At 43.9% G+C, this 12,219-nt stretch overlaps 1 protein-coding gene across 1 annotated transcript; it reads right to left on the bottom strand.

Annotated features, from left to right (window-relative positions):
* Window positions 1–1,927: 1,927 nt before the first annotated feature.
* Window positions 1,928–12,219, bottom strand: LOC117427416 (guanine nucleotide-binding protein G(t) subunit alpha-2). The gene is made up of 9 exons (XM_034045710.3): window positions 11,824–12,219; window positions 7,731–7,773; window positions 6,987–7,128; window positions 6,399–6,556; window positions 6,175–6,303; window positions 5,511–5,640; window positions 4,345–4,498; window positions 3,379–3,578; window positions 1,928–2,637 (listed from the first exon to the last, which is right to left on the bottom strand). Exons 1-8 carry the CDS (start codon window positions 11,939–11,941, stop codon window positions 3,388–3,390), a joined length of 1,065 nt encoding a protein of 354 aa, XP_033901601.1. The 5' UTR covers window positions 11,942–12,219; the 3' UTR covers window positions 1,928–2,637; window positions 3,379–3,387.

Genomic DNA, 12,219 nt, shown 5'->3' with positions numbered 1-12,219 from the left:
CTGTGGTCGTGTTCCATGTACAAGCTGTGGTCGTGTTCTATGTACATATACTCCCGGGACGATCGGGTGGTTTATTTTCTTTTAAACGAGGCGTGCTGTGTAGATTATGAACAGATCAGATTCCTGAGCAGAATTTTAAAAATGCACTCCTTACGATTGATGAGATACATTAACTGAAACTTCACACATCTATTCGAAGGGCAAAGCTGATGAATATTGTCTAGATTTTTTATTGCTTCAATTCTGCAGTGGAGCCGAGAGACACCCCCCCCCCCGAATTCAATTCACTTGGTTCCCTAGCCAGGTTTCAGCCCATGTCTTATTGGTACTAGTGTCTTTTAAAACGATAATTCTAATAATCATTGCAAGATTATTTTAAAGTGTCACTCCTCCGAAGGTAATGATAGAATGAATTTGCATTATAGGTAATGCGGTGTAAAGGGAATCTACAGTGTGACTCACAGCTTTATAATCGCCAGTATCACAGCTCAGTCATTTCCTGTGTGTGCTGTATTCACTCAGCAAGGCAGACATGTGTCCTTTAAACCCTGAAGCGTACGATCAGTCTCTTCTGTAAATGCAGCGGATTCATGTGACATATATATTCTGGCTTGCTTCCTTGCAGCAGTTTCATTATTTCATTTAGAATGAATTTGTTGGGTTTGTAATCTGATTGAGTGGTTGGTTCACAATGTGTTTGAGGAATGGCGTCTCATGTAAATGGACCAGTGTTTTTATTTTGTGTGTGTGTGTATATGTGTGTGTATATATATATATATATATATATATATATATATAATATATATATAATCTATATATAATCTATAACAATTTGTTAAACACTACTTAACATATTTTTTAAATATCAAAAAGTCTTTAGAGAATAAATGATGTATCATTCTCAGAAAAAGAACCCTGTGCCAGGACTAAACTGAGAGAACCCTTGGCACCCACCTCTGAAGCTGGCGACACAGCCTGCCACAATCTAAACACTGGGCTCAGCTGCTTGCTTGTAAAGTCGCTGTAGTCACAGCAGTTTTCTGTTGAAATGTGTTTCCGGTTACAGCCCTGACTTGTTCAGGGTGTGCAGTAACAGCTCGGAGAAACAAAGGAAAAAGCAGAAGTAGATTTCTATTGAGAGTGTGAAGTGGTACCTGACTTTAGGGGGGTAGTGCTGGTTTCTCCCCTGAGCAGAGTCGCTGCACCCTGCACATAATTAACAATTATTCACTTGGGAGTGTCCTGTTCCTTAATCAGAAAGGGCTGCATTAAATAACGCAGGGCTTTCGATCATTTCACAGCGCACCCTCATTTCTACGTAGAAGTTAGTTCTGAAGTATGTTTCGACAGCTGCTTGGTACATTTTTGATTCTCTGCAGAATCAAATGTTCACTGGAATTCAGTTAACCACAGCAGTGCCTATTTTTTTTTTTAATCTTGGCTGTCATAATCTTGTGACTGGTTGGTTTTTAGACTACGGTTGCAGGAAAGGCTATGGCACCACTGCTTGCTTGGCAGTAACCTGGCCATCATTGCACAAGTAGCTGTTCACCAGGAATTGACGCGCTATTTCAGTGTTTGCTCAACTGTGCATCCAAGGCAACAAGAGATCATGAATTCAACATTATAATAAAATGCTGCAAATGTTTTGACAAGCGGTCTTTCATACACGAAAGACATTGACAAAAGACCTGGTTTTATCTAATTTTATTACAAAACAATCCTTTACAAAAAATAAATAAATAGCATGTTCTTTTAAAGAAATGACCAAATGATGTATGTCATGCATATCCTTTATTTTGTGACACTACTGTAGTTTCTTTTAAGCCAAAGCCGTAAAACAGAAGGTACAGACGTACATTGAGTTGACAAAATCATAAAAAAAAAGCTAAATGCTTTATCTAACTCTTTGCGTTGTGTGTGTGTGTGTGTTTTTTTTTAAATACAGATTAACACTATTTTTATTTACAAAATCCACAATTCTATAAATGTCTGTTTATAGGAGAAAATAAATATTTATTTTCAGATATTAACCCTTGAAGTACTCTGACTTAGAGAAACGTTTTAATTCAAATCTGTAACAATAACCGGTGTGCTTCAGGAATTGTGCATCGATCTCAATGTGTGTACGGGAGGAGTTCTTTATTTTTTACATTTACAATTCAAGAATCTCGGACCCGGAGCAGTTTCTATTGGGAGGCAGAGCAGCATTTAATTACCATCCACTTGCATAACTATAAAGACAGCAAACACAATGTTTCATGTGGAGATGGTCGACCTAGGACTGAAAGCACAGTAATTGCAACATTCTTCCAGGTTTTCTGCTTCAAACTCCAGAGATATTTACATGACCGTTCTTAGTAGTACCGCCAGTATGTCAGAATTCTCCTTTCGTTTAACTTCAAGCACTGCACGTACTTACTGTATGTTGTATTAAAAATCTACATTTTGTTTCTGCAGTTCCTTATACATTTTAGTGACACTTTTTTTAAATTTTTTTTTTTTTTTTGACTGTTTCCTCAGGGTGTGGTCCCTAAATGCAGGAAGGGAGGGTTTGCAGTCGTCAGATCTCTGTTACTGCAGTAGCTGGTGTATTGCCAGGATGCCTGAAAATGCATGGAAGGGTACAGGACAGCCCTGGGGGTGGGGGAAGAGAAAGAAAACAATGAAGATTATATTTACTTCCCAAAAAAACTGGCTTGATTTTTGAGTTTCACATGTAATTTTATAACTACACATACAGGTAAGGTGGTACACACACAGATAGGGAATGTAATGCGAGTTAAGTGAGCAAAGCTACTTTTCAGTGGGAGAGTCTCTCCTCAAATCTCTAAATAAAAATAAGGCTGGTTAGAACAATATTATTAACGGGGACGTGTGTCCCCATCCTCGCAGACTGGACCTTTGACAGCCGTCTGAAAGTAAGACAACTCTGACAGTGTGGTGCCTCTGCTCAGCAGACCGAGGGTACCTGTCGGGGGGAGGGGGTCCTGAGACCACCACACCCGGGCGCACTACAACAAAGAGCTGGGAGACGGGTTAGAACCGTGTTATCCTGAATGCTAGAGCCACGGCTGAGTGCTAGCAAATGGAGCAGGTCCACAGTGTTTAAAACAGCACAACACAAATGAGTCTGGGATGAAGCAGATGAACCTAGACCCTCTACAACGGCGTTATTGAAATGGGATGGTGGGGCATTGTTCAGGTAGAGAAAGAAACCGCAGTCACTGAATCCACATAGTCAATTCCTATGTGTAAGACCAGTACATTGTTTATACCAGAGGCTGAACATCATCTTAGTGGCCAAAGACAGTGGAACGTTGCTTCACCACTTCACATCGCCTACATAACGATACAGAATCCCAGCTCCTTACTTACACAAGGTGTCTAGAAGAGACCACAGTCCTTGAGGTTTTCTTTGATGATGATGTCTGTCACGGCGTTGAACACGATATTGACGTTCTCTGTGTCCGTGGCACAGGTCATGTGTGAGTAGATTTCTTTGATGCCTTTCCGCATGTTAAGGTCCAGGAACTGGATCTTAATGTAGTTACTGGCGTCTTCGTATGTGTTGGGACCTGGGGTGGAAAAACCACAGGAAGAGAGATTCTATAAGCAAGACCTCAAGGCCAAATCACAAACACTGTTATGTGTGGGGCTGACAGACCCAATCCTTTATATTCTACACCGTAAACCGCAGAGTCATTCTAAATAAATGAAATCAAGTTACACTGACTGAAAAATTCAAATGTTATTCATAACACCCATCCATTTTAAGTTAGTTAAACATTCAAATTGACTTTAGTTGTTCAAACATAAATGGTGTGAGTAGAATCCACGGACTCCATTCCCATCAGCCCTTGCAGGACTTGTACAATTTATTGTTGGAATTGTTTGTTGTTTATTGTGTTGTTGTTGTTATGTGCGTGTGCGGTTGCACACGTGTGTTGTGTTTGCGTGTCTCTTGTGCCCCCTGCCTGCACCCTTACACGTGTTCTCCTTGTGTTGTGTGTGGCCGCCCCTGTTCAGTGGTCAGTCTGCGGATGTGACCTCTCTCCCTTCTCTCTCCCTTCTCCCTCTCTCTACATCTGCCCGGCTCCAGCGCTTAGTCAGCCCCAGAGAAAGTTGTCGTAACAAAAACTGAGAGAGTAGCTAAACTTAATGATATGAAGGCAATGAGTTTACTCAGTTCTTTTTGGAGTTGACTTATCAGGGTTTACAGTGTAGAGCACTGCTGGTGTGTCTCTGCCATATGGATGCAGATGTCCCTTAGAGCAGTGCTGAATAAAGCTCTTAAGGAACGTCGCATCGGCCGTGGAACAAGGAGCCGCCCTCAGGAGTTACCGTCGTAGTCGGGGAAGCAGATGCTGAGATGGGTTTTCTTGACCTTCTGCTCGAAAAGATCCTTCTTGTTGAGGAAGAGCACGATGGAGGTGGCTGCGAAGAACTTGTGGTTGCAGATGCTGTTGAACAGATGCAGGCTCTCGTGCATGCGGTTCTGGAGGAGAGACGAAGGCAGGGGGGTCAGAGCCAAGACTCCCCCCAGGTGAGAGAAGCAATCCTGGCATGGGATTAAAGACTGATCCCCTGCAGGTGGATGTTTCTCATTCTGTTTGCATGCAATCATTTTTTTTTGGGGGGGGGGGGGGGGGCGATCCCTTAATGCCCTTTTAAATTGGGATTGAGGCATCGCAACCACGACAGCAACTTAAAGCTAACACGATGCTGATTATACTGCCACCTGGTGGTCTTCATTTGGCAAGCCTCTACAGCTTTTCTTTGCTTCTGGGGTTCTCTGTGTGAGTCTGATTGTGTCTGGCAGGAAGACAGGCAGCGAGGGAAGCTCCACGCAGTCTGCCATCTGCTTTCGTTCGCTCGGGTATTTCCTGTGTAACCCATTCAGACGGCTCTTGGTTTGAAGGCGAGTCCTCCTGCAGCTTGGCTCAGGCTGCTGCATTCGTCTCTTTGACGGTGAGCTCAAAAGACCACAGAGATGAAAACCGAGGAAACACCTTCAAACTGTATACCTCCAAAATGATTAACAGTGAAATCGTACCAAAAAACCCCACGGATTGGAATAAGACTCCCATTGCAAAGCAGTTTCCATTCCTGGCTTTACCGTGAGTTTATTAAGACATGCCTGAGCTTGTTACTTATACAGTAATGAAGCTCGTAGTAAAACCTGGAATGGGTGAAACTGCTATGAAATAGGAGTCTTATTTCCATCCCTAACCAAACCCTACTGTGTTTCTTTTTAAATGAAAACTCGCCACTCTACTAATTGATAGCATGAGCTTGCTTGCAGCAGGGCTGTCACTATGGTTAACCACTGGGGCTGTACATGGCATTTGCATTAGCGACACACTGCCGTCTGCCTGGAACAAATCAGCAGGCAGGGAAATAAAACTGTCAGTGTCCCAATCAAGCGAGTAACAAATTCACTCTGGAGTAAAACAGCTTCGAGGATGCAGTACCGCCCTCCTGACTGCAGGTGGCGCTAGAGTACCTACCACTTCATCATCTTCTACCAAGACCATGTCGTAGGCACTGAGAGCTCCGCAGAAGATAATGCAGGTCACCCCTTCGAAACAGTGGATCCATTTCTTGCGCTCTGACCTCTGCCCTCCCACGTCAAACATTCTACGAGAGAACTGCAAACAGTGAGACTGAGCTGCCCAGCAGTCCGGGGCTGTTCACTCTATGTGTTACCCAGCCATGACTTCTGAAGACGCAAGAAACCTAACCTGCTTGGCAGTCCGGTTTGTTTACATCTCTCACTGCTGCAGCCACACAGGAATCTTCCTCATGAAGCCTGTCCGTCACTGTGATGAACTACAGAGACACACCCTTGCTACTCCTGTACGGTAACTGTTTCTATGTGAATATTTTACAGGGAATTTCATTAAGAGATTACATTAATGTGCAGTAGTGGCCCAATGCAATCCGCTCTTAGCTGGGAGAAGGCTTTTTAGAAAAATACGTTTATTTTGATTCAAATGACGCTTTATCAGTAACAAGCCCAAATTAAAACAGATCCAAATCGGATTATGGCTTGAATTTGTATTTAGCTACAGCTCCACGTCCGCTGAATTGAGCCCAGTGTTAATGTTTAACCTGGCTGCTGCCTGTGTAACAGTACGTGGCAATGCTAGTGGCCTTGCCTTCCTTCCTCACCTGAAGTGCACATCCTTGTAGGAGAACTGCTCTTCGATGATACCCGTGGTCTTCACTCTTGACCGCAGTACGTCCTGCTCATTGGGGAGGTAGTCTGCTTTCGTGATTCTGTCTAACTGGTTGAGGTAGCTGGAGGAGTAGAGGGGAAAAAAACATTACTAGCGGCTGTTGACAACCCGAAGTATATAAATGCTTGGGGGGTATATCCGCTGTGAGCTACTCACTAAGCAGCAGAGTCGTTGAGCTGGTATTCTGCAGCCCTTTCGAAACACGCCTGTATCCCCGTGTCCCCCCACAGACTCAGAATGACTTTCACCAGCTCCGGGGGCATGGTGCCCTCCTCGATGGAGTCTGCCAGGTTATTCAACGTGCGCCCGTCATCCTGTCAGAACAACACAGAGAGAGAGACAGAGAGTGCCAGTGTCATCTGAGCCATTTCACAATTCCACTAGCCAGCCAAATCAATTTAGTCCACATTAATATCGAGCCTTCCCTGCAGCGCTCTTTAAACAGAGCCTATAGGCTGGGCTTCCAGATATCACTACTATGCGTCGTCTTGAAATACATTTTTGTATTAACAGTTTACTTTATTTTACCAGGTGCCCAGGGCAACGGAAGTTTACTCAAAGCAAACCAACCCGTTAAATATTAAAAGACAACGCTCAAACGCTGCAAGTGTGTTAAAGAACCGTTCGCGCGCTTGCGTCTCAAAACGGGACGTCAATTTGTTTCTCTTTCCTCCTCGCATGCTAACGTCTGGCGACTAGGCCTCGTTGCCGTGGAGACTAGACCTCGTTGCTGTGGAGACTGACCGCTTTGGAGGAGTCCCCGTAGTTGATTCCCAGGGTCTGCATGCCCCGGACGATAGCCAGGATGGATTGCAGGATGTTTCCGTAGATGATCGTCTTGAACATCAGACACTCTTCCTTCGAGAAGCCGTCTTGATGGATAATTCTGTGAGAGGAACAAAGCCGAGCAAAGAAAGTAAGAAACACGGAGAGGCTGTCAAACCAGCAAGACGCCACTCAGAGCGTTCACTAAACTGCTCCACCACGCACTGAAGTAGCAAAGGGGAGAGGGGTTTGCTAAGATGGGACAAGCCTTGATGGGCCGATCGGCCTTTTCTCATCCCACAATCTTGTTATGGTTCTAATCACAAGTATCACATTTGCCGTCTCTCTGAGTTCCCTTCACTCTGAAGAGGTGGGTGCCAGTCAGTCTAAAGGAGCACCTCCACTAGGAGAGCCAGCAGGGATGGCTATACACTGAGCAAGAGCGCCCAACCCATTCTGCAACACAGTCCCTTCAAGCACTCTGCTGGCAGTCTTTGTATCAGCTGCCATCTAGTGGTGCATAGTTGTCATTGCGACAAAGTACACAATCACGACTTCCCTTGTACTCTGCACATGTTTTTTTTTTTTTTTTTTTTCTGATTGCACAAGTAGGAAAAAATAAATTACATTCAAGCAGGCTGTTTTGTACATTCATCAGCTAAAATGCCACCTAGACATTTTTAAACCAATTATTGGTGGATTTTTTATTTTATTTTTACTTACTTCATCTGCTTGACAATGGTGCTTTTCCCCGATTCACCAGCCCCTGAAACAGAGTGAGAGCTGGGTAAGTTATAAGGTGGAACACAAACAGCACAGTCTCTTAACTGTGGCTCCCGGCTACAGAGTTATAAAGGGGAGCCCAGTGTGTGTATATATATAATGTGTGTGTGTTTTATGTTTGCAATCCTCCTGAATGCTTCTGTATTGATCTAATATTAAGGTGAATCGTTTTCGAGCTGGCTGCCATTTAATCACACAATCAGAGTTGGGGGTCAAATCCTGGTTTTCAATTTCAATTCCTTTTTAAAATCAATTCCCAAATCCCATTCCCTCTGAATCGATTCCAGTGTCCAATACACATTGGCTTGTATGCCCTGTAAACCTCTTCATCCCCTGTGCTAAATCTGCTAATGCTGACTGGCTAATCCGCTGAGAGTCCTTAATACCTGCGCCTGGATAGCCGTCCCCGCTTCTGAAGAGGCTTACAGCTGATCGGTCATTAACCCTGAATCTGTAGCATCCAGGCACCTCTTACAGGTGGATCTACCCTAAACATCACACTACATCACAGAGCTTCCATTCACAAGTTATGTACAGAAGGGTTTTCAAGGTCTGTTGAATTAAATAAGAAGTGATTTTTTTTTAATAAGCAGAAAGCAACAGAAATGCCTTCACTTATCTTTATCACGGACCTTGTTAGTTTGATTATCTGTTACAAGGTATAAAGTCAGGGTTCTAGGGTATGATGTTTCATTCCACTGCTAGCATCAGCATGGTGCGGTGACATCATGCAATGATGTCAAGGCATTGTGATGTCATTCAATAGCAAAATCCTGCCGTACTGTATCCATGGAGTTAGACAGCATTAAGAGCCTCTTGGAGCTCAAGTGAAAGAACAGCATACAGTACATAGCCTGATCCCTTTATCCTGGTGCTAATTACACGCAATTCTCTTTGGAAGGATAGCTTAAGAAAAAACACTGCTTCCATAATATTGCCCTCCTCGCACATTTCCAGGTCCTCCAGCAAATGAAAGCAGTTGCGTGTTTCATTGAACTTGTCATTCAGTACATGATGTGGCCAAGCGGTGAACCTGCGGAATCACCATGGAAACAAAAAGAATCAGATTTCAAAATATCGTCATATTTATCGTCATCTTTCATCTGGAATCACAAGAGTCGTTTATTTTTGATAAACAGAAAAAAAGCCCAGGGCTTGTAGATTTATAATCCTGTTTACTAACAAATAAAACGATTCATGCATATTATTGGATTAATAGCAAACACAGCATGCCACAGCATTAGCAGGTGCTTCAAAAGTCACGTGACTTGCTGAGGTCACAGATATCCTGGGGGGGAGACAAACTTGCCTGTAAGGTAGTTTTCCAAAGCAGGAATAGAAAACGCGTACACAGCATACACTGGAAAATGCATTCTTGAATTCCTGTTATTTCTGTACCTAAAGGCTCACTGCATATATGGTGCACCGAATGGTTGTAGGATTTTGATAGAAGAGCGCATATTTTTTATTTAGAGTGTATCAATCTATGATTTCATGAGGACATAAAAAAAAATACAATTTGTGGCACACTTGTACTACTGAGACTGCAGGGATCCATCTCGGTGAGCAACAACCTCGTATGTGTCCCTTCCTTTGCAGAATCCTGGCACTGAGAGATTGCATTGGGTTGTGTTGGACCTAGCTTGCACCCAACCATTTGTTATGTTGTCTAAATACCTTTGGCTTCTTTTTTTAACAATAAAAGCATAGATTTTTTTTTTAAAGTAATGGATCATCCGCTGTTTAGACCATGTATGAAAAATTCATCCCCAGGCTTGAGCCCTGAGTTCTGATCACTAGGACGCAAGCCTGCCCAAGGTCTCTCCATTACCATTAGCAACGACTGTCTTCTGAAACCACAGCCAGGTGTGCTGTTTGTCACAGTGTATGCACTTTTAGTCCGATTATTGCCTGGACTCTGGCACAGGCTTTCCTCAACGTGCACAAAGACTGTCGGAAATATGGCATCAGAAAGGCAACAAGGAGCCAGTCTGCCCCGGCTAGCCACTGTGTCTCAGTGCAGGACGATGGCACTGCCGTGGCATTGCCACTGAAGAGCATCTGGGGAGCGCTAGGTACCTGTAAATACCGTCCCGATATTTACTCCTCGTACCAAACATTCTTGGCGCATCCTTTTTAATTCCTCTTCAGACCCCCCCCGAGGTGAGATTGCCCTGCAGTTCCGTATTAAAGGCTTCGATCTGCTTGTGTCCAGAGAGCGAGGGCTCACTTCGTATTAGCACACTGCCGCAGTGGATAATCCAGACTGATTTGAGTCGGAAGAAAGGCGGTGATCAAACCCGACAGGAGGAGAGGGTAACGCCTGGCAAATCCTAGCAGGGCTTTATCAGGACAGCCTGACGCACACACAGCGCCTGTTAAGAACTCTGAACTCTTAGCAAGAGCCTGCTTGAACCGTTAACATTTTAAAATGTGTATCCTTTGATTATTTAGGCATGTGTACACATTTGTATAGGATGGAATCAATTGCACAGCTTTATATAAAGTCACTCAAGAAACTAGTTTAATCTGGGATGCGGTTAATCTGGATTTAGAAGGATGTGAAATGTCTTTGCTGGTGTGCAACAAAACAGAGATAGAAACAAGCACACCAAGAACCAGGCGAACTGTAAATATCAAACCCAGCCTTGAGACTGAATGGATTGATCATGCTGGGACTGGGTGGGTGGGGGGTTTAGCTGCAGGTTTGCTCTGTTACGATCAGAGTTGCTTGCAGTTGCATTGGGGTTAGAGACGTTTTGGGTGATCCCGGCTGCACCTTTTTCATCACAAGCCCTCGTTTTTCTCTTGTTTATATTACAAAGGTGTATAAGAAAATAAATATGGAGCTGTCTTACTTTTAAACCACATCTCTGTCAGCAACTTTTAAATATCACCTTTTTTCAGATATCACAAGCTGAGCTCGTTTTTATTTTTTTAATTAAAGCTCATTAGTGTTGAGCCATGGTATATTCTAGCTTGTGTGTTGTTCAATAGTTAGGTTCAGCACAGTTTTGTAGCATGTTTGTTGAATTTAATTCGATTGATGAATCAGCCCTTTAAAAAGTCCTGTACATAACTCCTGAGCTTCTGTTATGAAGACTTAAAACTCTTTAGCAGATGCAGTCAGAGCAACGAATGAAGCTGCAGTGCCATTTACCAACGCATATCAGGTTAAGGAAATCACTCTGCACTGCAACACAAAGCAAATGTGCTTCAAAAATAACTATTTTCTTCCAGTTGTTGGCAAACTACCAGCAGACAACATTAAACCCTGAAAACGTTTCATTTTCATTTTACAGTTTCAAATGACCTTGCAGGACCGACCGTGAAGCTATTGTGCAACGGCACATTTGTGGAGAGAGATGAAATCCTTTTAACGGTTTAAAACTAGCCTGAACAAATATGAAATCCTGCAACAAAGATGTGTCGTGTGAAGTTTTAGTCCTCTCTGGAACCGCTCTTTTTCATTTGAGCTTGCTTCGTTAGTTCTATTTTTGAAATGATTAAGAGAGAACCCACGGTTTACATGGCTGTGTTTGCTCCTGCCCCTGCTTGACAGATCAGAGCCATGCCAGTCAGTTTGTGCAGACCCGCTGCAGGCTGAAAAGCCACCTCAAAGCCAGCTGAGCTGAGATCGCTTATAAAGACTTTAATACACTTAACAGCCATCTGTTGATTTATCTGAGAAGATCAAACTGATATCTGATAGAACTGAAACAGTGCAAGCCTGCTGTACACCAAATAACACAAAGAGATCTGAGAAAGCAACTTCATAAGCTGCGGAACTGCTGAAGAGCTGGAAACAAACTCACCTTTCAATTCCACTAATTACCTGCAGACGATAACTCTGGGTAACCACCCACACTGACAGAAACACAAGGTCCATGGATAGCCTGACAGAGTATCTATTGCACCATTAATCCATCCCCTCCCCTCCCGATTGAATTCCACAAACGACAACCTGAAAGCCACCGGCCCCCACCCCTGCAGCGCTGGGGAAGCGGGCTCACCCCTCCCCGTGCTTGCTTACCTAGCAGCAGCAGCTTTACAGTCTTGGCTTCTTTGTCAGCGTCCACCTTGAGCTGCTTCTCCAGATCCTTGGAGCGCTTAGCCAGCTCCTTGTCTTCTGCGCTCGCTCCGCTTCCCATGTCAAGCTCGTCGTCTTCCTCCTCCAACTCAAGATCCGATAGGAAGGAAATCTTGAAGGCTTTCGGGACCCGCTAACAGAGGGACAATTATAATAGAAATAATGAGAAGGAGAAGAAGACACACAAGGAAAGGAGCGGCAGGCTGTCAGCAGTTGGATTGGGCGCTCCGAGGTGAGACTGGGGGTGGGCTGTGGAGGACTGGAGAGATCTAAACACCAAGGCTGCTGCTCAGAGACTGCCAAGACGTGGTCATTAGGAGCGCCTTCCTCTCTTTCTCA

This window comes from Acipenser ruthenus, chromosome 29 (assembly GCF_902713425.1).
Source record: "Acipenser ruthenus chromosome 29, fAciRut3.2 maternal haplotype, whole genome shotgun sequence".
Taxonomy (NCBI): domain Eukaryota; kingdom Metazoa; phylum Chordata; class Actinopteri; order Acipenseriformes; family Acipenseridae; genus Acipenser; species Acipenser ruthenus.
This window is presented reverse-complemented; position numbering and strand designations above follow the sequence as displayed.

Excerpts from the sequence above, each read along its gene's own strand:
- LOC117427416 (XM_034045710.3), bottom strand. The coding sequence starts at position 11,941 with ATGGGAAGCGGAGCGAGCGCAGAAGACAAGGAGCTGGCTAAGCGCTCC. Across the intron at positions 7,774-11,823 it reads TGTAAAGCTGCTGCTGCTAG|GGGCTGGTGAATCGGGGAAA; the intron begins GTAAGCAAGCAC and ends ACTCTGTTTCAG. Across the intron at positions 7,129-7,730 it reads ACCATTGTCAAGCAGATGAA|AATTATCCATCAAGACGGCT; the intron begins GTAAGTAAAAAT and ends TTCCTCTCACAG.